Consider the following 25,867-nt stretch of genomic DNA (forward strand, 5'->3'; position numbering starts at 1 on the left):
ATTTTAATCCCTTCAATATCTTTTCATACGTTTACTTGACACCTATACGTTTTGATGGGTATCTCTTCATATCTTTTGATCATTTCTTTAAACTGGGTTGTTTATTTTCTTAGTTTTAAGAGTTTTTTACATTTTAGATAAAAGTCCTTTATCAGGTATGTGTTTTGGAAAGATTTTCTTCCAGCCTGTTTTCTTTTCATTGTCTTAACTGTTTGCCACAGAAGTTTTAACTTTTAATAAAGTTCAATTTATCAATTTTTTTCTTTCATAGATTATACTTTTAGTGTTATATCTAAAACGTCATAATAAAACCAAAGGTCACATAGATTTTCTCTTATCTTCTATAGACTGTATAATCTTGCATTTTATATTTAGGTCCATGATAAATTTTTAATTTTTGTGAAAGGTATTAGGTCTGGCAACTTTTTTTTTTAAATGTAGATGTTCTAGCACCTTTTCTTTAAAAGACAGACTACTCTTTCACTATTGAATTACCTTTGTTCCTTTGTCAAAATCAACTGACTATATTTATACGAATCTATTTCTGGGGTCTCTATTCCGGTCCATTATTTTTAAATTATTTTTATTTTTTTTCCTTTGGCCAATACCACAATATTTTCCTTATTGCAGCTTTATACTAAGTCTGGAAGTCATGGAGTGTCAGATTTCCAACTTAGTTCTTCTTCTTCAGTATTGTGTTAGCTATTCTGGGTCTTTTGCCTCTCCATACAAACTTTGAAATCATTTTGTCAATATCCGTAAAATAACTTGCTGGAACTCTCACTGGGGCTCTAATGAACCTATAGATCAAGTTGGGAAGAAACGACACCTTAACAATACTGAGACATGCTTTCTATGAACACGAAATGTCTATTACTTTATTAGATCTTCTTTGATTTCTTTCAAAGTTTTGTAGTTTTTTTTTGTTTGTTTGTTTTTTTTGAGACGGAGTTTCACTCTTGTTGCTTAGGCTAGAGTGCAATGGCAGGATCTCGGTTCACAGCAACCTCTGCCTCCCAGGTTCAAGGGACTCTCCTGCCTCAGCCTCCCTAGTAGCTGGGATTACAAGCATTTGCCACCATACCCGGCTAATTTTGTATTTTTAGTAGAGACGGGGTTTCCCCATGTTGGTCAGGCTGGTCTTGAACTCCCGACCTCAGGTGATCTGCCCGCCTCGGCCTCTCAAAGTGCTTGGATTACAGGCATGAGCCACCACGCCTGGCCTTGTAGTTTTCCTCATACAGATCTTATATGTATTTTGTTAGATTAATAGCTATGTATGGTTTTTATTACTAAGAAAATGATATACTATTTTAAATTTCCAATTCCAGTTGTTCATTGCTGGTATACAGGAAACCACTGGCTTTTTAAATTAGGTGACCTCATAATCTAAAACTTTGATATAATTGCTTAACAGTTCCAGGAGGTTTATATTTTGTCAATTTGCGGGGAGTGGGCATTCTACACAGACAATCATTTCATCTATGAAGAAAGAGTTTTGTTTATTCTGCCCCAATCTTTATAGCTTTTATTTTTCTTGTCTTACTGTATTAGCTAGGACTTCCAACACAATGTTCATGAGTAGTAGTGAGAGAAGACACACCTGCATTGTTTCCAGTTTTAGGGAAAAAGCATCTAGTTCCTTACCATTAAGTATGATGCTAGCTGTCGATTTTATGTAGATGTTCTTTATCAACTTGAGGAAGTTCCCCTCTATCCCTAATTTGGTGAGAATTTTTCTCATTAATGAATGTTACATTTTTTCAAATGCATTTTCTGCATCTATTGGTGAGTTTTCTTCTTTAGCTCATTGATGGTGATAGATTATATTAACGGATTTTCAAATGTCGCACCCAGCCTGGATGTATAGAATTGTTCCCTCTCCTTCTATTTACTTGAACAGATTTAGAGAATTGAAATTATTTCTTCCTTACATGTTTGATAGAATTTACTGGTGAAACGATCTGAGCCTTGTTCTTTCTGTTTTTGAAGGTTATTCATTATTGATTCAAGTACTTTAATAGACTCAGATTATCCATTTCCTCTAGTGTGACTTTTGGTAGATGGCATCTATCAAGGTCCATTTCATCTAGGTTATCACATTTGTAGGCTTGGTCGTGTTAATAATATTCTTCCGTTATCTTTTTAACATCCATAGGATCAGTAATGATAGTCCCTCTTTCATTTTTGATATGGGTAATTTGTATCTTCTCTCTTTTTCTCTTGGTTAGCTTGGCTATTGATCTTTTTAAAGACTCAATCAGATATTGGTGGGTTTGATATTCTCTACTAATTTTCTGTATCAATTTCATTGATATCTGCTCTAGTGTATATTAGTTCTTTGTCTTAGGTACTCCAGAGTCCATTTGCTCTTCTTTTTCTTGTTTCCTAAGGTTAAAGAGTATTCTTTTTAGATCTTTCTTATTTTCTAATATATGCACTTGATGCTATAAATTTCCCTGTGAGCATTGCTTTTATTGCATCCAACAAAACTTTATAAGTTGTATTTTCATTTTGCTGTTTCATATAAGTGGATCAAACAGAATAATTTTAAATGAGATGTTTTTGTTTTTTTAAAAAAATACAGAAACTTCTGAACTTTACATTAATGGACTTAACACAACACATGCCTGATATATCTCGGGTGATATTTTTCAGTTTGTTCTGGTGGTGGTGGATTCTGTACCTCCCAGTGCTGGAACCATAGTTCAAAGCCACTTATGACACATTTCATCATCATCCTCTCCCCTGCCCCCCAAGAACAAATGCTCATAAGTACCAATGGCTAAGTATTACTATGTGGATAATAATGTTGCATGTTTTGTCTTGGATTCCAAAAATGTAGAAACAATGCAGACCCTTGATAAAGGAGAGGTAAGACACTTCTTAGAGTATCAGGAATGGAGTGTCTTGTTTCTGGTTTTTATGTTTCATTTATAAAATATATAAAAGTGAAGTCTGAATCAAACCAGGGATGGTAATATTCACCTTCAGTGCTATCTCTGATGGCGTAGCTGTCTATAAGCCTGATGCTGAGGAGGATTCAGAGGCTGGGGGTTTGGGGGAAAGGGTAGTTTGATAGAGAAGCTATGCTTGCTATGAGAGCAGGAAGATGAAGGCACACAAGCAGCCTATTTGCTGAGCCTGAGCAAAGTCACTCTATCTTTTATAATTCTATTAAAAGAATCATTCTTATTTACAACATTTAACAGCAATTGAATAACAAAGGTGAGGTGAAAAGAATTTACCAAAAACGCTATTTAGAAAAGCCAATTAAATATTTCTTAGAAAATGTCATAAATTAAATGTGTTAATGAATGAGTCAAAGGGGGTTAAGCATTCTAAATAGTTTCACATTGCTTTGGAAATCAGTATTTCTGTGATTTAATTGGCTGCATGTAGAATAAGAATGGCATTTGTTATTTGCAAGTCTTTGGCCCATAATTGCTTTACTTTCAAAGGTTGCCAAAATTTACTGGTATAATTTTGCCAACCTAATAAAGAATAAAAATCCCTCCCCAAATACCCTGAATGCAAATGGAACAAGGGATTTGTTTGGCAGAGATCTTTCTTAAAAATAAATTCATAAAGGAAAAAGTGATACATAGGGATCAAACTTTCACAAAAACGACTCACAGTATTGTGTGAGTGTGACAGGTATGCAAAATACAAACTGCCTGAAATAGGCAAAGGTATCCTGTCTCATGCTTTTATAGTCACTGAAACTCTACCTGTACAAGCTAGAGACTTGTAAAATGGCTCGAGAAACAGGCCTTCAACTTATTTCAGTTCCACGATGTGCCTGAAATTCACGCTCCTTTTCAAAGTTTTCATTTTCAGAGTAATGTTTAGCTTGGCATGAGAGGAAAAGCAGCAATTTTTGAAAATATTTTCACCATTCTTTTTTTTTTTTGAGACAGAGTCTCACTCTGTTTACCCAGGCTAGAGTGCAGTGGCGTGATCTCGACTCACTGCAACCTCCACCTCCTGGGTTCAAGCGATTCCCTTGCCTCAGCCTCATGAATAGAGTAGCCGGGATTACAGGCACCTGCCACTATGCCTGGATAATTTTTGTCGTTTTAGTAGAGACAGGGTTTCTTCATGTTGGCCAGGCTGGTCTCGAACTCCTGACCTCAGGTGATAGGCCGGCCACAGCCTCGCAAAGTGCAGGCATTACAGGCGTGAGCCACTGTGCCTGGCCTCACCACTCATTCTTAAGTGAAGAAATATAGTTGTTTCGTTTTTGTCGTGGCTTTGGTGTTGGTTAATTTTCATTTTTTCCTATGTGCTTTTGGTTCCAGACCACCAGTCAGGGATTTTCCATTCTGGGATATGAAAGTAGGGCAGAAGACCAAGTGATTCACGTTTCAAGTTGAGTATTAAAATCACCTAGGAAGTGGCTTTAAAAGTGCCACCAATCAGGATCCACATCCATTCTTTCTAAGTTAATTGAACTGGTGTGGGGACTGCGGCATCAGTATTTCTTAAAGGGTACTCCAGGTTGCTAATCAATGTCATCCAAAAGACATTTGTCACAATTTTGTAAAGTGTCTCGTTAGGGTTGGTGGAAACATTAAAGAATATGAGAATTAAATGTTTGTTGCTGTTTCTATTGTTTTATTGTCCCCATCACAGCTCTGACGAAGTTACTCTACTTTTTCTACTTTTTGCTTATAAAAGGAATATCCAGAATCAGATAAAAAATTCATGCATTAGAAAAGAGAATTTAGGAAAAATTAATTTTGCCTGCCACCCCCTCACCATCTTAGCACCAAATCCTCAACGCCCATAGCCCCATTACCATGTATTCATCAATGACTTCAACTTTGAGATGAACTCATTAGATATTCTACTGCCATAGAAAACAGAAGGCTTCCTACGAAGTGACAGTATGGATAAATTTAAAGTGGGATCAATAGTTATTTGTTTCTGCAATTTTCCCAAAGAATAACAGCATAAATACTAATAAAAACTAGTTATTACACGTGGTAAAACTCCTTCAAAATTTGTATCTATTACCCCAATATAGGAAGTCAGTTGATTTAATCACCTGGAACAAAGAGCTGCATCATCCTGTTATATTGATCAGAATGATCTGTTACTCAGAAATTATACATCTTATTAGACATTAGTAAACATTATTAAACACATGTTATAGCTATTACATGTGGATTAGTAACATCTTCTTAAATTTACAAGTCAAAATTATCTCATATATTTTAATATGGTGTTGAACTTTGATGGTTGGGTCAATTTACTCTTTACCTAAAATCCTTTGAAAAAAATGAACTTGGCCCTATCAACACGTCTCTTGGAGAAACATCTTTGACACTAACCAGATACAAACTTTTCTAGGTCAGCATTTTGGTCAGATAAGCATCTACCATCTGCCAATTTAATTTCTGAAGATATGTTTTCCACTTAATCAACAGCAGTCCCCCCACTCTCAAAATTAATATAATCTCAAAATGCCTATTATCCATTTTTTATCTAAAGTTCAGTACTATATTTGGAGGATTTTTTAATGACAAGCAGTTCCTCCATTATTTCTGCAAGGTTTATCCTTTTAAAAAGTCAAGCCATCAGAAAGCAAGGTACTTACACCATTTTAACTAAACTAGAAGTAGCATTACTGTGACTGAAACGTACATTTTGTTTTGCATCATGAGGGTTCGCATGGGTTGCTAGGTCCTTAAGAGGCCCAGAATACATATTTTGGGGGAGACGGGAAGAGAGGAGGAGAAAGAGAGATGGTTCTAAACAAAAAAAGGTCCTGATGAAACTGACTCATTTGTTGTTTATAACACTATTCAACACGTTTTCCTTTTGTAAAGATACATACGCAAAATTTCTTATGAAGGTTTAATCAGGGAAAACACTATTTTTGCTCATGAAGTGAAGTTTGCGCATCACTTTGATCACCAAAAAGTCAAGCACCTATACAGCAACTTCAATTTTTATTTAGATCTTAATCATAAATTCAGTTATGTTTACCTTATATGTCATATTTTACTTTTTTGTCATATGCCGCATCAAATCTTTGGGATATAAGAAAGCAAATCCTTTTCTCTCGAATCCAGAGATATTATAGTTATTCATTGCCATCCTGACTACAAATGTCTACAAAGCTATGATACAGCTCCCCAAACTAAACTATAATGGGCATGAAACTCAAGTATTCATGCTCTTATTTCTAACAATGCAATGTTAATTTAATATGAATTTTCATGAATTTTTCATACTTGAGTTAAATTCATAAAGGGCATTTAAAAGTAAGGATTTTGGATATAAAATGTTAAATATCATATAATTACCCAGCATGTTTTAACAGATTAAAATACTTCCCTGTCTTTCTACTGTCAAATATATATGGAATTCCTTGTGTAGGAGCTTATCATCAAACCAAATGCTTTATACTCAGTGTGAAAATTCAATCACAATTGTCAAAGATCAAGCTGCTACTTCTGATAACAAATATGATGAGATATCATCTTGTTCAATATATGCTTTCAACTTGACATGTAGGCTAATAAAAAACATGAAGTTGTAGTATTTATTTTGTTTCTTCCATAACAGAAGGCTCCTAAGAGGGATGATCAAAATACTCAGTATCATTGCATGAAAATAAAGTCACTCTTTATCTGCAGACAGATTAACTAGTTTGCCGACTAACTGTAGTAAAATAATAACAGCTATATTGCATTTGTAAAAGATTTAAAAATTACTACGCATCGGTGATTGTATCTCAATGAGAGGATGTCTATTTATTTTCAACTACAAAATAAACATAAGACACTACTTTTTGTCTTATGACAAGTTTCATTCATTCGACAGCTATTTATTGAGTACTTACTATATACCAACCACTGCAGTAGGCAATCCTACCTCATTAATCAGACCTAGTCTCCTGTCAACAGCTCTCCTTAGAGGAAGGCATAAGGACATGAGGAAGAGCATGCAGCCAGTTTTTTTGTGAGTCAACTATAATTTTGAGATGTAAAACCTAAAGAGGATCACAGACACTTTTGCATGAGGAAAGACTGTAGTACATGTGTGGCTGTGGACTTAACTTTCCCCTATCTTGCCCCTCACCCTGTTTTTCTTACGTTGCCTTCCTTCCCAGGGAAAGCCTGAATCTGCCATTCTTGCTTGCCTCCTTCTCCTTCAGCTTCCAAGTTCATAACCAGCACACCTTGACAATTCCTCAGATGTCCCTGAATTTGTGTACTTCCCTACATCCCCACTACATTCTACCTCAAACCCCTCTGCCATTAGCTTAGCTTGGAACTCCATCATCTCAAAGCACAGTGATAGTTACTTAGTGGACACTCAAACCTTTGCCAAATAATTGAATAAGGTAGCTTCAATCATATGCCCTTTAAGATACTGAGGTAAACAAGAGTAGAATAACAACAAAAAAACCCTGATCTCATTCTCTGTTGAGCAACCACTTCAAACATGCCAGTAGCAATATCTCCCATTAGTTGCCTAAGGTAGATACTTAGGAATTATCTTTGACCTTTCTCTCTTCTCTGCCACCTCCCATACCATCTTTCCTATTACCTTCTCAGTTTGGTTTCCTCTGTTGCTCTCTTAGGTCTCACACTACATGTCAACCAAACACCAAATACCTCCTCAATGTAACCCTCTAACCCAGCGCTGTCCAATAACTTTAAGCAATGATGGTAATGTGCCATATATATGCTGCCAACGGGTATGAACACTGAGCACTTGACATGTGGCGAGTGTGACTGAGGAACTATGTTTTTAATTTTATTTAAATTTCAACTAATTTGAATTTAAGTAGCCATATATGTTTAATGGCAACAGTACTAAACAATGCAGCTTAACCTTCTTCCATACTGCTGAAGACATATCTTGCTACAAAACATCTGATCATATTACTTGCCTTACAGAATGTGACTCCATAAAATCTCCATCATTAGGCAGGATATTCAAAGCTCTTTACAATCTAGACCAATTTACCACCTCAGTCTCAGCCCCACTCCTTTCCCATCTAGTTTGCAGAGGTAGTAGGCCACTCACTGTACTCACACATGCCAAGCTATAACCCTTATGGAAGCTGCTGACTCTTGCTTAGAATGCCTTTTCCTCTCACAGAACATCTGCTCATCCTTCAAGATCCAGCTTAAATTCCCATTTCTCTCTGAATAGCTAACTGCCCTCTCATAGCTGAGCTAGGCTCTCTGTCTTAACTCTGCTGCCATAACTTTCAATATGTGGCTTCATTAAAGCATTTAATCATAATTAATGGTTTACATGTGGAAAATATGAGTCTCATGTATACCAGGTAAATATTAATCACATACATTAAAGAGAGAATCTGGCAAAGCATCTGGCACAGGACTTCACTCTGAGTAAGCCCCCGAGAGATGTGCCAAGTCTTCAGGATGTGTTTTAGGAATTGCATTGCCCATGCTAGGGATCTTCACCAAACCCAGCTGCCCAAGAAAACAGAGAGGAAAATAAAAGAATGGAGATGGGGCAAGGGAAACGGTCACAAGGCATTGATAGCAATGAGAGGCTTAGGACAGGGAAATTATATAAGAAAATTCATGAAAGCCCCAATAGAATAAGTATGCAGTAAACCTATAGGTAAAGCTGAACTTGTTTTTCACCTTCCCTAACTAGCTGGCAATAGCAATAATCAAATTCCTTAATCAGGGAGTGTGGTTGTTACGAGGTCAAGAACAAGAAAAAGGTTTTCTTCTGATGTGTAACTGAGAGGAATTTGTTGTAAGCAGATCAATAAAGCCCTATTACTTTGGCCCACTCCTCAGGAAAGAGCTCTGTTTTAAAAAACATTTAATATATTTGCTGTAAGGAAATTCAACCTATGAAAGACACAGAAGAAAAAAAAGGCTCTAAACTTACTCCATTCTCACGTCCTCTAAAATTATATTTAGATAGAAACACTTCAAAATCAATAATATCTGAGTTGCATATATTTCCAATATAATAATTTCCCCTTTATATATATCATTTTCTCTCCTTTCAGTCTGCTTATGAAAGCAATGCTAAGAAATATTTAAATAGTTAAAGGTAAAAATGTTAATGGCAATCCTAAGCAATATTCAATATATATACAGGTATCTGAACTGAGTAAGTACGAGTCAGTATTAATAATATTTTGATGTTCCATTTCACTGGTTTGAGAAAGCATAGGTTTATGATATAATTTTGTTATTAAATAAAATCCTTGAATTGGATTTGCAGATTGAAGAAAATTAATATTTGGATTTAGTTCAGAGGTTGAGTAAATTAGCTCAGTTTACTCTGGGTTTGAGTTCATGGTTCAGTTCAAGTTCTTGATAATGAGCACATCAAAATAAAAAATATTTAAATAATGCAATCAGGGCTGACATTTAAGAGCAAGTGTTCAGGCAAATATGTGTTTTTAAAAAACAAACTCACTTTACAGAGAGAGCTAAGGTTAAATCCGAAGGTTTGAGCATTCCGGGAGCCAGCATTCATGTAGTTTCCCATTAGCAATACAAGTTCCAGCAACTTGCTAAAGCTTTTGCTCTTCTTTATCTCTTCGCAGGCAGTACTGACAGCCATGATGTCAGGTTTGATGTTGTTCACCTGCTCTTCAAACTGAAGCTTAAAGAGAATAGCACTGAGCCGTGGCCGTAGTCTCTTCACATTGCTCATCTGATTGAAAAGAAAACAGCAGATTTCCTTTAAAATGCATGGTATACTTTAGTACTGTACGACTGCAAGTAATCTGGGATGATTTATTGGTATGACAGTACCAAAGAAGAAATATGTCTCCTAAAACTGATAGCAGAAAGAGAGAAAAGCCCTGCTTGTTTTTGTAAGGAATCCAGAGTCATCCCTCAAAACCCAAATTAACAATTTAGATGCTCAATGAAAAGAAAGCTTTAATTAAATGATAATGTTTAATTAAGCAATGAAGTAAGCATTTTTTAAACTAAATTCTAAAAAGGTAACAAGATACATAGGCCACAAATTACAAGGCATTCATGTCATTATTTTGAATAATTTTTGTTCAATACTGCAATATACTGGGTCATGTTTAAAACACATTCAGAAAAGTCTAAAGAGGGTTTGTTTTCTTCAAATAGCAATTGCTGTCCTCAGAAACCCTGCTGACTAACAGTATGTGTTAGACAGAGGGAGAGTAAATAGGTCCCAATTTGTACTAAATTGACTTTCTTCAGAAACACAGGAAAGTAGAATGACTCCTGACACATACTAAATTAGCAGAATCAGAGTTAGGAAACATGGGAGTAGTAGCAGGCAGAAGCGGTGCAAACCCACAAATCTATCACATGCCAAGTTAACCCTGTCTGGGACTCTAGGTTTCTCTATTGGGAATGTGGGGGACTGGAGGTGTCTAAAAGAACAAAAGGGCAGGTTCCTGCCTTTATCCTTACTCCTGTGTTATATCAACACACATGCAGGAAATAATCACTTAGCTGTAGGCTGAAGACATACCACATATTAAGCTAGATATGAATTCCTTGACCAAATGCACTAGGGATTCGGGACTTAAAACGCACTGAAGGGGCAGTAATAGTAAAATTGTTGCACTATGACAACTATTGTAAATATCAAAAGCAGGTTAAGGCAAGGTGAGAAAAAAAAGCAGTGACAGGTTAAAATAGGGACTGTTTCTCTTAGTCACAGACTGTAAAGGAAAGGCTAAAAAACAATGCTATATGAAGCCTGTAGGGTGCCAAATATAATGAAAATCATGATTGTTTGGTACACAGAAAGCTATCAGCTCATAATATAATATGACCGTTACTAAAATATACTAGACAAAGGCTTATTAGACTCCAACATATTATAGACACTGCCTTAATGACTAAACATAACTCAGCTTACTCATCTGACAAAAATTGAGCAATAATTAGTTCTTTGTACACAACTCTGAGAGAATATTTTCATATAGACCAAAGCCTAATAGTGAACGAAAAGTTCCATTTTCAAATAATATAAATATCTAATTTATACTTAGCTTTCTCCCCAGCCCCTTGCCAAATTAAATGGTTATGCATATACAATCAAGATTCTAAGGGCTCAATTAATGTAGTTATTAATAAGAAGTCTACTTTACAAGGCACTTTAAGGAACGTCTTCATATTCCACTGTCTAGGAAAAATAAAGAACGTAAGTTCAACAAGGACCAAAAAAAAAAAACAAAAGAAGAAGAAAAAGAAATATCATTAAAAGTTTATAGAGTAAGTTTAAGTGATATAAAATTATAAAGAGACAAAGAGATATACTATTAGAATGTTGATTCTTACTGGGCATGAATTGTTCTTTTTAAGCAGTGATCACTTATCACAAAGACATTTGTCTTAAAATATATTATATGTCTCCAGATGGGTTCACTTGCCTGGATTTTTTTTATCCTTAACCATCGCAAAAGGAAGATGTTCATATGACATTGGTAACATGAATAATGCTCTATTACACTTAATATGTCCTTTAGAGCAGTCAGACATACAAAAGAGCACTCACATGTAGTACCTGTAGTTATGGCCATTCTGAAGGTGTATAATGGGCTCATAGCATCACTGTTTTCAGTAAGTGCCATTACTCATTATTATGAAGCCAGGTACTTGCAGTAAATATGAGAAGAAATTCTCCAGTATTCTATGCAAAACATTTGTATTACGAAATATATTAATTCTAACATATATTAATGTACTACTACTTTCATGCACGGAAGAAAAAAAGAGACTGCTTAAATGCCTACATTATACCACCCCAAAATATGTTAAAGCTTTCCTGCTGACAAGCTAACCATATGTAGCCAGCACAAAGTAATTAATTCTCCTAGAAAAATATAACCTAGATTTGTATGAATAATGAGTGTATCTGGCACTAGGGACAGGTACCTTGAAAAGATAGAGTAAGTCTATGATGTAATGCAGAACAAAGTGCTACAAGTTCATGAAAATCCCTGACAAGGCAAAGTCAGGAAAGGTAACCTAAAAACAAAGCTTTGAACAACACTTTAAAAAAAATTAGATGTCCTTTTCCTATTGTTCTTTCTTCCAAGTTTTTGGAAGAAATAGTCAGTATTTGACTATTATTGAGTAAATGTGTTTTAATAAATAAAATTATTGAGTGGGAAAGGAACTTGAAAGGTCACCTGGAGATGGTGCCTGTCTTTAGTTCACTATTTAGCCATATGATGACCCCTAGGCCAAATGGTTGCCCTTTTTATTTAACAACAAAATATCATTTAATGTTAATGTTCCAAGATCTAAATCATGGAATCTATGATAATAACAGAAGGCTTACTTTTCTTTTTTTGAGGCAGAGTCTCACTCTGTCACCCAGGCTGGAGTGCAGTGGCACAATCTCGGCTCATTGCAACCTCTACCTCCCAGGTTCAAGCAATTCTCCTGCCTCCGCCTCTTGAGTGGCTGGGATTACAGCCACGAGCCACCACGCCCGGCTAATTTTTTATATTTTTAGTAGAGACAGTGTTTCACCATGTTGTTCAGGCTGGTCTCTAACTTCTGACCTCAAATGATCCACCCACCTGGGCTTCCCAAAGTGCTGGGATTACAAGCGTGAACCACTGCGCCCAGCCCTTTTCCTCATTATTTGAATCAAACCTTATTTCTTCAGGTGGAATCAAATAAAAAAGGTTAAGAAGGGGGAAAATATAGGTATATATAAAAACCCCGACAAATGTTTCTGCATCCTCACCACTTCTCATATTCTATCAACACTGGGGATTTGCATTCTGTTTTCCTGCTAAGAAAACTTCTGACTTGTCTAAGACTAAGTGGAAGGCAGAAATGAACTATGGTGCTCAAATAACACTCTGAATGGCAACAGAAAGTCATTTTTAAAAATGAGAAGAAGGAAAGGGTAAATGAACAATAAACATAAAATGTAAGCTAGTTAATAATTAGAATGCTAGAAGAAATTAGAATTTCATTTTTACAGTTATCCTTTAATTCTATTGTTATGAAGTCTTAGTAATATAAATTCATGAAACCCAAATCTGACAATAATGAGATGTAATCTGAAGATCAATCCGAAAAAGGAAAAATACATTGATTTCACTCCTGTTTTTCTTGAAGGCAGGGAGCAGTACACCTGTAACCTCCCCATACACAGATGTCATATGTCAGAATGAAGAGATGTTAAAAGCAGCGACTGGTAAAAATCAAGAAGCAATATCCAGAGCCCTAAGGGTAATTTTATTTCAAAATTTTGTTTGTTGGCAATATGTGTTTCTTGGAGAGGGAACAACGTAAAAAGACCTTTAGAAAAATCAATGAACCAACAAGTATTGACTGGGCCCCATTCAGTGCTGTGAGCGGCACAGGAGCCATAGCAGCTGCCCCTGTAGCCCTTATTGTTGAATTCTTTCTGCCTGTCTTAAGGAGTAGAAAGTCGGAAAGGTCTCCAGGAAGATGTAATCTCTCATAATCTCATTATGGTTATATTTTTCACATATAATTTTATCCATTATTCTATAAGGAAAAAAATCATTTTTTACACCAACTTTGTTTAACACCTTATCTAGTTCTCTTTATACATTTTCTTTTATAAATAAAGGTTGTCAGATGTTTTTTTCCCCGTCCTACTATGCAGACTTAACACGGCACACCTCAAAAGGATTTATTTTTTATTATTTTTTATTCTTCCCTGAAGTCATTATGAAACTTCACTGTTCACTTAACTCTCTAACAGTGTAGTAACCTGCTGACTGGGAAGTTACTGGCCTCAGTCTTAATTTATAATACTCTAAAAGCATTAGTTCATATACTTTGTAGATATCACATTATAAGAAATAACAGAAAAGCATTTCAGGAAGGTGAAATAACTCTTTCAAGTCACCTGGCTAGTAGGACCCAGGCCTAGAGCTAACTTGCTGCTAATCAACTGTCCTTACCACTCAGAGCATCACAATGTGGAAATTAAGAACCAAAATTTACAAACCATTTGGAACTCAAGCTTCCTTTGCTATGTTTTCTAGTAAGTAAGAATGAACTTTAATTTCTTCATAGTAATTATCAAGTAACACCCTGCAATGAGCTCTGCCTGCCACCTGTACTATCTCAATATTTCTTACCTTCCTCCTTAATATACCCAACTACCTCCTATTGTGCTGAATATTTAATACTTTTTCAGATCTACTTTTGTTGTCTCTCCACATCAGGGATCCTACACCAGTAACTGTTAGAAAACAGGCCTCATAGTAGGAGGTGAGCAGCTGGCCTGAGCAAGCAGGTGAAGCTTCATCTGTGTTTATAGCTGCTCCCTATTGCTTGCATTACCACCTGAGCTTGACCTCCTGTGAGATCAGTAGTGACATTAGATTCTCATAGGAGCGAGAACCCTGTTGTGAACTACGCAAACAAAAGATCTAGGTTGCATGCTCCTTATGAGAATCTAATGCCTGATGATCTGTCACTGTCTCCTATCACCCCTAGATGGGTCCATTTAGTTGCAGGAAAACAAGCTCAGGGCTCCCACTGATTCTACATTATGGTGAGTTGTAATTTCATTATATAGTACAATGTAATGATAGAAATAAAATGCACAATAAATGTAATGTGATTGAATCATCCCAAAACCATCCCCCTGCCATCTGTGGAAAAAGTGTCTTCCATGAAACCATTCACTGGTGCTAAAAAAGTTGAGGACTGCTGCTCCATACTACACTCTCCACTGATAACTCTCCTATTAGCTAATTCTTCAGTTCTCCATGGGAGAGGTATGATAAGCAAGAAGAATGTGAAAAAACAAATGCAGTTTTATGAAAGACAAGAGAAAGTACTTTGAGAAAGTAGTGTGACCTAATACATCACAGAATTAAGACACTAGGGAAAAAATGTTTGAGCTTGATTTTTCTAATGATATAAAAAATATCTTTAATTGTTAACAGACCAATATGTTCACGATCTCTAGAATTCTCAGAAAAAAAACACAAGTTCATTTCACCTGGAGAAAGGCTTCAAAAAAAAAAGTTATCCAAGTGACTTATGCCTGAGGTAATACTCAGAATATCAAAACTGTTTTTAAAATATACTCTTATGATATTAAAGCTGCTATGCTAAAGTTATTTAAGAAAACTATACAAAAATAAAGCACATATGGTATAATTTTTATACATTTCATAGGAGAAAGGTAAAGCCAAGGCTTGTACAAAAATATTAAAAGGCTAAAATGTATATTCCTCCACTTAGTCAAGAAATAAACAATTGGCTATAGACATCAGAGACTGCTGCACCTTTGTTTATAAATCCTTATCCATTCTGGATCACTAAGGATTTCACAGGAGGTCCAAATGAGTTCTGAAGATACTCAGGATCATCAAGTGGTAAAGCTATGATTGGTAAAGCTAAAGAACAAAGAGACTTCCAATTTAATTTGGCAGTCTCAGCATACAGTCTTAACACATAAGTTTCATATCTCTTGAATTAAAAAGCTGGCATAAACCCCAGAATCATATTAGTGTCTTAAATTCATTCATGCCCACTTCCAGACAATCCCCATCCCATCGCAGAAAACCAGTGTTTTGATTTCAATCACTATACCTTAGTTTTGCCTGTTCTTGAAATTTATATTAATGAAACTATACGGTAAACAGTTTATATAGCTGACTTCTTCCACTAAAAAAAAATGACTGAGATTTATACACACGTTGTATAATTCAGTACTTTGTTCCTTTTTATTAATAGATTTCCATGCAAGAATATACCAAAATTGTGTGTCTACTTTCCTGATGATGGACTTTCCCCCCAACCCACCCCAGTTTGGAGCTATGTAGTGAGTTGAGTTGAACAGAGACCCGCTAAATCCTAACCTCTGCTACCTTGAATGTGATCATATTTGGAAACAGTTTTAGCATACGTAATTAAATTAAGAATCTCAAGATGAAATCATCCTGGATTTGGGGTGAGCCCTAGACTGGAGTGATACATCTACCCAGAAACGCCAAGGATCGTGAGTAGCTTAATGAAGCTAGCAGAGTGGTATGGATCAGATTCTCACTTCAGAGCCTCTGGAAGAAAGGAACCCTGCCAATGCCTTCATTTATGACTTCTGGACCCAGAAATGTGACAGCATAAATCTCTTGTTGTTTTAAGCCACCAAGATCATAGACATTTGTGGGGGCAGCCCTAAGAAACTAATACAGGCTATTATTAATACTTTTGTATGAGTGTTTTCATTTCTGTTAAATTAGTAAAAAATATAGTACAAATGTATACCTAACCTGAAACATTGCCAAACTGTTTTTGCAAAGTAGGTTATATGATTTTATATTCCCTTTACCAACTTATGTTTTATTCTAGTTATCTTTTATCTTTTCATGTTTAGGTCCATACTCCATTCCTCTAATTATTCAGTGAGGTGTGATGCAGGAGTTGAGATTCATTTTAGTCCCTAAGATGTATAGACTTTATGAAACCATTTGATACAAAGAACATCGCTGAACATCAAATGATGGTATCTTTCTGGGTCTATTTCTAACCTTCTAGAAAGCTTATTTGTATATCCTTAAGCCAAAACTTTTGCCTTGATGTTAAATCAGTAGTTTAGGTCCACCAAGTTTGTTGTTCTTTAAAATTGGTTTTCTATATTCTAGGTCTTTTGCATGTCATATGAATTTTAGAAATCATTTGTCAATTTCTTTAATAAAACCTGCTGGGATTTTGATTGGGAATGTGTGAAATTCCTAGGTCATGTGAGGGAGAAATGAAATCTTAACAATACCAACTCTTCCAGTCTATAAGCATAATAAATACCATTTATTTGCAACTTCTTTCCTTTCTCTCAGCAATACCTTATAGTTTTCAGTAGAAAATCTGCACATATTAAGTGAAATGTATCCCAAAGTATTTTTAGTTTTTTTATGACATTGTAAATAATACTATTTTAATTACATTTAAATTTTTGCTGTTTGTAGAAAAAAAAATAACTATTTTTGGTACACTGACTGTGTTCTATGACCTTGCTCAATTCACACAGACAATTAGGTCAGCTGAAAAAAAGAAAAAGATGGTACACTTTCTTTCCTCTAATGTATTCATCTTTTATGTTTTCTTGTTACACAGACTAGTACATTATAATGCTGAAAGGAAGTAATGCAAATAGACACCTTTACCAGGTTCTCAACCATAAAAGACAAGGCATCTAATCATTCACTGTTAAGTTGAGTATAACTCCAGGTTTTTCACAGATGTCCTTTATCAAAATGAGGAAGTTTCCTTCTATTTCTAGTTTGTTGAGTTTTTTCATAAAAAATGACTGAATTCCATCAAATGCTTATTTCGCATGTATTTAGGTAATTATGATTTTTCTCATAATTACCTTGTATTTTTTTTATCTGATAATATGGCTAATTAATTAATTTTGAAGTGTAAAACCAACCTTGCATTCCTGGGATCAATTCCATGTGGTCATAACATACTATCCTTATTAAGTTCAGCAATATTTGATGCAAAAATATTTTGTTGACAACTTTTGCATCTATGTTTATATATTATATTAGTTTCTAGTTTTGCTGTAGTAGATTCCCTTCTTTGATTCCTGATACCAGTAGTCTGAGAGTTTGGTTTTCTTTTTCAGTGCTTCATTCTCATTTGGATCAAAATAATTCCTTCTTTGGCCCACCAGTAATTTTAAATTATGTTATGCAATTTTTAGACTGTGGTAGATGTTCTATTATTGTTGTTGTCTAACTTAATTCTGTTATAGACAGAAAACATACCCTGCAAGATATCTATATTTTGAAAATTACTGAGGCTTATTTTATATTCCCATATGGTCCACCTTGGTAAACATTTGATATGTGTTTAAAAATAATGTGTATTTTGCAGTTGTTGTAGATAGTGTTCTATAAATATCAGAACAAGTTGGATGATAGAAGTATCTTGATTTTCTAAGTATTTACTGATTTTTTTGTACACTTTTTCTAGAATTTATTCAAAGAGGAGTGTTAAAATCTCATTATGATTGAGAATTTGTATATTTTTCCATTTATTTCTGCCAGGTTTTGCTTCATACATTCTGATGCTCAATTTTTAGGCATACATATTTAAAATGATTATCTCTTCCTGGCGAGTTATTATTTTTGTTACTGTATACTGATACTTTATTTCTTATAATATAGTTTGCCTTGAAGGATACCTTCTTGGAAATACACATACCCATGATACTTTTCATGTGCTTATTTTATTACTATTTGTTTTCCATATGTCCTTTCTGCCTTTTTCCCCACTGCTATGTTTGAGTGTTTGTGTCCCACCAAACATAAATGTTGAGAATTTACTCACCAGTGTGAAAGGATTATGACATGGGGCCTTTGGGGGTGATTGGATCATGAGGGCAGAGTCCTCATGAATGGGATTAGCACCCTCATAGAAGAGGGTCCAGAGAGCTGCCTTGTCCCTCCACCATCTCAGAACAGACAAAATGCAACATATATGAATCAGAAATCAGTGGGCCCTCACCAGACATGGAGTCAGCCAGCAACCTGATCATGGAAGTCCCGGCTTCCAGAACTGTGAAAAATAAATTTCAGTTGTTTATAATCCATTCGGTTTATAGTATTTTGTTACAGCAGCCAAAATAGACCAACACAACCTCTTTTATCCCTTTTCTGCTTTTTGTTGGTCAAGCAATTTTTAGTATTCTATTTTGTCTACTGGCTTAACTATGCCTCTTTTTATATTTTCTCTGGTTTGTCTAGGATTAATACATCTTAATGTATCAATCTAATTGGAATTATAAACCCCGTTATGCAATGTTTTTTATTACAAATTTTCTTTCAAAAAATCTTAAGGAAAAAGGTTTTATTTACTATTTCAGGTACTCTTCATTACTTTTTGTAGATCTGAGTTTCCATCTGGCATATTTCCCTTTTGCCTGAAGGATAACTTTTAGCATTTCTTGTAGGGTAGGTATGACTGTCACAAACTCTTTCAGCTTTTATAATACTAAAAATGTCTTCATATCACCTTATTTTTTTTTTTAAGACATCCATTAGATAGAGAATTCTGAGTTTACAGGGTATTTTTTTTAACACCTTTCTGTTGAGCTTCTTGCATTTTAAACTCTTCTGTTGACTTCTATTACTTCTATGAAGCCAGCAAAATCTTTTATCTTTGTTTTTCCTACATGTACTGTGCCTTTTATCTTTTTCCTCCCCTCAAGATACTTTTGTCATTTTCTCTTTTTCTTTGGTTTTCAGCAGTTTTACTAGGCTGTGCCATGATATCTTTTTCTCTTTATATTTATCCTGGTTGGGATCTGCTGAGCCTCTTAAACCCTAAGTTTATGTTTTTCACTGAATGAGACTTTTTTGTCCATTATTTCTTCAAATATTTTGTCACCCACAATCTTACTCTCTTATCCTTTGGGGACTCCAGTTACAGGTATTTTAGACTGAATGATACCTACCCAATAATACCTGTTGTTTATTACTTTATTCAGTCTTCCTTCCTACATAACTAAGAGAAAATAATCACTATAAAACTGCCTTGGAATTTCACTGACTCCTCTGCCATCTCCAATACACTATTAAACCCACATACTAAAATTTTTAATTTAGTTATTGAACTTTTCAATAATTTCTATATAGCAATTTTTTTATAGTTTTCATTTCCCTGCAGATATTCCTTAATTATGACCATGTTTTTCTTTAATTCTTTGAAGATCATTTGCTTTAGTTCTTTGAACATATTTATAGTATCCATATTTTGTCTTTGCAAGTGAAATCCAAAACCTGGGCCATTTTGGACTTCTTTTTTTCTTGACAATACATCCCATTTTATCATTATTTAATTTTGAATTCAATATTGCATTCAATATCGAATACTTACTTATATATAACCACTCTCAGTTCTGTAATATCTCATTGAAAACTATTTGTTCTTATTTTAGCAGTCAAATCAATCACTGGGTGATCATCTTAAGTTGTACAGTTCACTATAAACTTTGTTAGTGTAGCTCTGTGGAAAGTAAGATTTGTTTTCTTAGACCCTCTAACTTAGTGAAACTCAATCTCCAAACTGTTTTCCCTGGGGAGTTCGTCAAGACGTGCTATAGGTTTTATTAGGGTGGGTCTAGAGTAGGTCTTTAGGGTGTGGCCCTACTTCCTAAAGCACCAGCTTTTCCTTATTTGATTGAATGACAAATATGCTAATGAAATGTTAAGATGATCTCTAATTTGGCAGAGCCAGAAGTCCAAAGTTGAACCTCTAGTATCTCTGTTCCACTCTCACCCTGTAGCAGCTGCTATCTGGCTAGTCTTGCTCAGTGTATGAACCCTCCAGCTCCCAGGCACAGACACAAGGGAGATACCCACGTGGACTACTGGAGTTCCTTTCTGCACAATTCCTTCCCCATTAGTGCTCTGCCTTGTAGATACCAGCTGTTTCACTGCCATAAATTCTAATCTTTGCCTCCTCAGCTCAGAGAACTATATTCTCTGCTAGAACTCAAATCTCTGTGATTTAACTGGAAAACTGTCACCAAGCCAAAGGCTGAGTATTCATGAAACTTGTAAGTTTCTGTTCTCTCAAGAACTACAGCTTTTCTCTACTGGTTGTTCACTGTCTGAAAACAGCTGACTTGGATATTTTGTCCAGTTTTATCATTGTTAGCAGTTTATATATGTTTTGTTATATGTATTCCTAAGCATTTTTTAAGTTTTCTGATGTTGATGTCAACATAATTTTTACGACTTTTTACTATAATTTCCGCTTTTAAAATACAAAAAAAAAAATCCTGTACCCAAATTAAACATGCTGTCCACATATTGCTCCACTTAATTTATCATATTCTCTCTCTCTCCTCCTCTCCACATATATACATATATGTACGTATGTATGTATAAGATGCTCTCCACAAGTTTTTCCAATGTTAAATTACTATTTCTTTCCTTTATAATTAATAGTTTATGAGGAGCCGTTTTGAGGCTATGTAAATAGTATATATATAACCTATTTTCACCAAATTTTCACATTTGTATCAACAGAGATAGCACACTAACTAGAAAAATACAGAATCTACTCAACTTTATTAAAACTGAACTTTATGGACCCTTTCAGAAACAACAGTACCTTCAAGAGCATGACATAAAAATGCAAATGAACCCGAATATATCTACAATAATTTCACTTTAAGCCACAACTGCAACACAATTGCCTAACTTCAGTGATTTAGTTCCATAAGTCCAGCCTCCTCTTTTCCATGATGTTTCCAAAATAGTCTTACAAGAGTATAGGTAAAGCAAATCTCAAACCTCATAATGAGATTTGAAGAGTACAGGAAAATGATTCCTAGGCACTAGATTAAAGTCAGATCTAAAAGCAACCTTAAAACAATGTGGTTTGCAAAGTGATAAATCATAAGAGACCTTTTTGCTTATAACTACAAAATGCTTTAGGCTGTATTTCAAATGAATGATGCATGGCTAGTAATTAGTATGTGACTATAAAGATGTTTTGTTTTGTTTTTCCAAATGAAAGAAATTAAGCAGATTGTGTCATAAAATTTGGACGCTACATAGATGGTCTAACTAGAAAGCATCATGTTTCCATACCAAAAAAACCCAAAAATTATCATCAGAAAAATAAAAACAATCCACAATTCTATGATAAAATAAAATGCCCCCACTTTTTAGCAGGAATTTAGTGGGGCAGTGGGGATTTTAGATTTTAAATCCCAAATTAGAAAAAGCAGAAACTAAGAAAATTTCCAAAAACGTACTTTGAATTAGCCATCAATTCAAGGTAATTGATGCTTAAATATTCTAGGTAATTTTTTACCTCGAAGTTAATCTTCAGCTATTAAAAATAAATTGCAGAAGTATTGAAACAGAGAAACCACTGCTAAAAGCAACTTTAAGTACAGTAGGTACCTACAGCAAACAGAAACACAAGAGTGATTGCCACCATACGAAATGAAGTATGGCCTTAGTGTCAAAAAAGCATGGTTCATAGCTGAGCTGTAATAGTTACTGGTTGAGTAAACAGGTCAAAAAGTTGCCTCATCTATGTAATGGTAATGCCTATTTCTGGAGTTATATGAAAATGAGATTTAACTTTACTCATTCATTGTGTATCAAATATTTATTGAACCTTATTTATGTGTCAAACACTGATTTAGGACCTGAAGATTCATATTAAACAAACAAACAAACAAGCAACAACAACAACAAAACAAGAACCTGGTGCACATGGAATATACCATAAGCAAGCAGAGGGAGAAGGGGTGAAAAAGAGATAGAAAAACAACAAACAAATCAGATCATTTTAAACAAAAATAAATGCCATAAATAAATGAAAAATAGGGTAACATAGATAGAGAATGATGGGGGCAGCATCATTATAATGAAAACTTCTATAAGGAAGTGGCATTTGGGCCCAAGAGGAAACAGCAAGAAAAAAACCTAAAATGAGAACAAGAAAATGTATATAGCTCAAACAGTGGAAAAGGACAAGGGTAGCAAAAGTTGGGATTAAAGAAACAGAGACTACATTATCTTATAAATTATCATGAAACTGGAAACCATTAGAAGGGTCAAAGAAAAAACTGAAAGAATTCATTGGCACTAAAAGAAATGTTAAAAGCATTTCTTCAGGAAGAAAGGAAGTGATTTCAGATAGACGTCTAGATTTATACAATGATGTGAATAATACTGGAAATGGTATATAGGTAAGTATATATAAAAGACTTTTTTTAAAAAATAAAAAGACTTAAAATTTCTTTCAAAAAGAAATACTCTAAGTCCTAAAGCACCAATAACATAGCAAAACAAAGAATAAGAGTGAATAAGTCAAAAAAGATAACATAGACTCATTAAAAATACTCAATCCAAAGGAAGGTAGAAAAAGCGTAGCAAAGAATAGATGAGATAAATAAATAGTAAGATGCTAGATTTAAGCCCTGCCATATGAATAACCAGATTAAATCAAAATGGTCTAAACACTTCAATTAAAAGGCAGAAATGGTCAGATTGGATTAAAAAGCAAAACTCAACAGACTGCCTATAAAAACTGTAGGTTAAAAGTTAAAGGATAGAAAAAGGCATAGCATGCAATCACTAATCAAAATAAAGCTGAAGTGACTATTTTAAGATAACACAAAGTAAGTTTCAGAAACCATTAGAGTATTTGAAGTTTGTGAATGACATAAAATCTCATTTAATTTTATAACAAGAGTCAGTAGCTGCTATGTGAAAATAGTATATTCAAAATATGAAGCACAGGTCCTGAAACACAGTACATAACAAATGGCAAATACAAAAATACATATGGTATGATGAACCGCCATAGCATCAGCATCTCTAACATTACATCTTTTCTCAACAATATTGTTCTAAGATTAATAACCATATTTTATTCGACTTTAAATTTGGCTTTCCACTGTCATTTCATTAACATTTATGAAACAAACACATTATAAGCATGGCAACCCCTGCCATACTTTCAGAATTTTATTTAACAAAAGAGGGATTATGAGAATTCATTAAAATACTATAAACGTGATACTTACATTCTAGAGTCACTTGGCTAAATCCTCTGAACTTGCAAGTGGTTAATTAACTACATGTTCAAGATTGATCAGTGGACCAGGTAAAGGTCAGTTAGTCACAGAGTAAAAGGGAAAGCTGGAGCTGGGGAGGTAGGATCCAAACAAAACACAACTCACTCAGATCCCTGAACGCAATTCCAGCCAGCTAATGGTTTTATATCTATCTCTAAAAGTGGACATCACCAGTAGACATTAAAGTTTTTGGTGGTCTTTTAGGGAGGCAGGGTCAGGGGTAGAGATGCAGACAGTATGACACAGGAAAAGCTCTCTATGTTGCAGATTAGTTTATTCAAAAATAATGAACAAAATAACCTTTTTCTATGATATTTGCTAACCAGCTCATATTTCGAACAATAACTCTGCCCACATACTCTTAAATGACTAATTCCTTGCCTTAAGTTTAATCTATGCGATTTTACAAATTCTTGTTTTTCGCTGATGCCAGAATATTAATGACAAAAGTATTTCTCTATATTCCAAACATAAACCATTAAGAATGACAGCTTGCTGTGTTTCTTAGTATTGATTGAATGCAGTTTTTATTCTTTGTTGCTACGTTGGGACAAGTAAAATTCATTCAGGGACTTCTAAAAATAAATTGGTGGCCTTTCAATAATTCATCTGGTATTTGGGTTATGCTTTATTTCAAGCCATTGATTTGGTGGGTGCATTTTGGGAGCATTCAGATCAAATCACTGTGATACATTTTTTTTCAGGCAACTCCTCTGCCCTTCAGTAATAAAGTATGCCCGTTGTTATTGTCTGAGGATATCAGAAGGGCCAGGTCTGTGATCTGCAATTTAAGCAGAATGGGAGATACTAAAATGTGGGAAGACAAAGGAAAACCTACTGAAGATGGGACATCAGGTGGCATTCAGGTAATGGACATAATAAAGGATGAGGCTATAATTAAGACTTGTGGGCATAAAAAAATAGGCAGAAACCTGCATTTTAGGAAGTACAGGTTGAGGAAACAATGGTCTCTAACTGCTAAGAGAGATCATTAGTGAGGCCAGCAGTCAAAATCATGGATAGTTCCAAAGGAAGTGGTAATAAGAATTCAGTAAGAAGGAGCTAAGACCACAGCAGACATAGTCCTTCCCAGGAGAAAAAAAAAAACAAGAGAAGAAAAGAAAAGAAGTCCCCCCCGCCCCTCCCAAAAGCACATAAAGTAATAGAATGAGAACAGACAATTGAGCAGTAAAGAAAAAGATTGTCACGAAGCTAATTGAACAAGTTTTCTCTTAATTACATTAAAAATATAAAATGTTTTTGGAAATTCTGGGTCAGAACTTAGGAAAAACAAATACAGTGTCAAGGAAACTTATAATAATATAAAGCTGCTGGAACCTTAAATCTTTTCAGAACATACTAGCATTCAACTGATCAGAATGATTTAGGCACTTTACTGTGGCTAGCGATTCCAAGGGGAGCTACTTAAAAAGGAAACATTGATAAAATAGGGTAGAAAGACTCCATTTGTCCAAGACATAAAACTTCAGTAATGCCACATAGCTTACTATAAGAAGATGACACATAATGCTACAAGGAACAAAATATTGACAGAATAAAAACTGACCTAATGACAGTTTCAGCATAAAGCCACAAATTGAGAACCCTTAAACAAATTAAAATTTATATTACTAAGTTTTGACTATTTAATGCATAAATGTAAGTCAATATACTGTACGTGGGACAGTATAAACACAAAAAAAGGAATTTCGTAACATATAACAATTTTAACAAATTCCTAGATTTTCCTTGCAGAAGGAATTTGGACAAATATAGTAAATCAAATGATTTGGTAGTGGTGATGCTGGTGGCATATAAGTTAGTGCTAGTGTTTCACTAAACGGGAAAAAATCACTTTGGCTATTCAGTATCTGCTCTTCTAAATAACTGTAATATCTAGACTTGGATATAAAATTGGCATCCTTGGAAAAAAAAGAAAAATAACAGTAATGGAACATAGCAGACTTGCAGGATAGGAAACTTGATCCAGTGTTAAAGGAAAAAAAGAAACAAAAACAAAACACATTCATCTTGTGAAAAGAGCCAAGTCTGGTATGGAAGACAAGGATGTTTAATGATGCATATAATTTAATACAAAATAAAAATATAAGAAAAGCGAAAAAGGGAAGGAAAATCAACTCAGACAAAGACTGTAATTAACCAAATACATATGGGGCCAAAACACTACCACCCTTTGTCTCAGGAGCCACAACGTGAATGAAGTTAAATAAAACTTTTAAAAGTTGATTCTGAGTATCTCAGAGAAATTTTCAAGTGCTTGGCC

General features: G+C 34.7%; 1 protein-coding gene across 5 annotated transcripts in view; it reads right to left on the minus strand.

Moving 5' to 3' along the window:
• The window catches only part of DIAPH3 (diaphanous related formin 3), a 496,362-nt gene that overhangs the window by 199,785 nt on the left and 270,710 nt on the right, over window positions 1-25,867 (minus strand). For all 5 annotated transcript variants that reach the window (XM_030813469.1, XM_012506844.2, XM_030813468.1 and 2 more), the window contains one exon: window positions 9,436-9,675. In XM_030813469.1, coding sequence (XP_030669329.1) covers window positions 9,436-9,675 — 240 coding nt within the window. The remainder of the gene's footprint in view (window positions 1-9,435; window positions 9,676-25,867) is intronic.

This window comes from Nomascus leucogenys, chromosome 5, assembly GCF_006542625.1.
Source record: "Nomascus leucogenys isolate Asia chromosome 5, Asia_NLE_v1, whole genome shotgun sequence".
NCBI lineage: Eukaryota > Metazoa > Chordata > Mammalia > Primates > Hylobatidae > Nomascus > Nomascus leucogenys.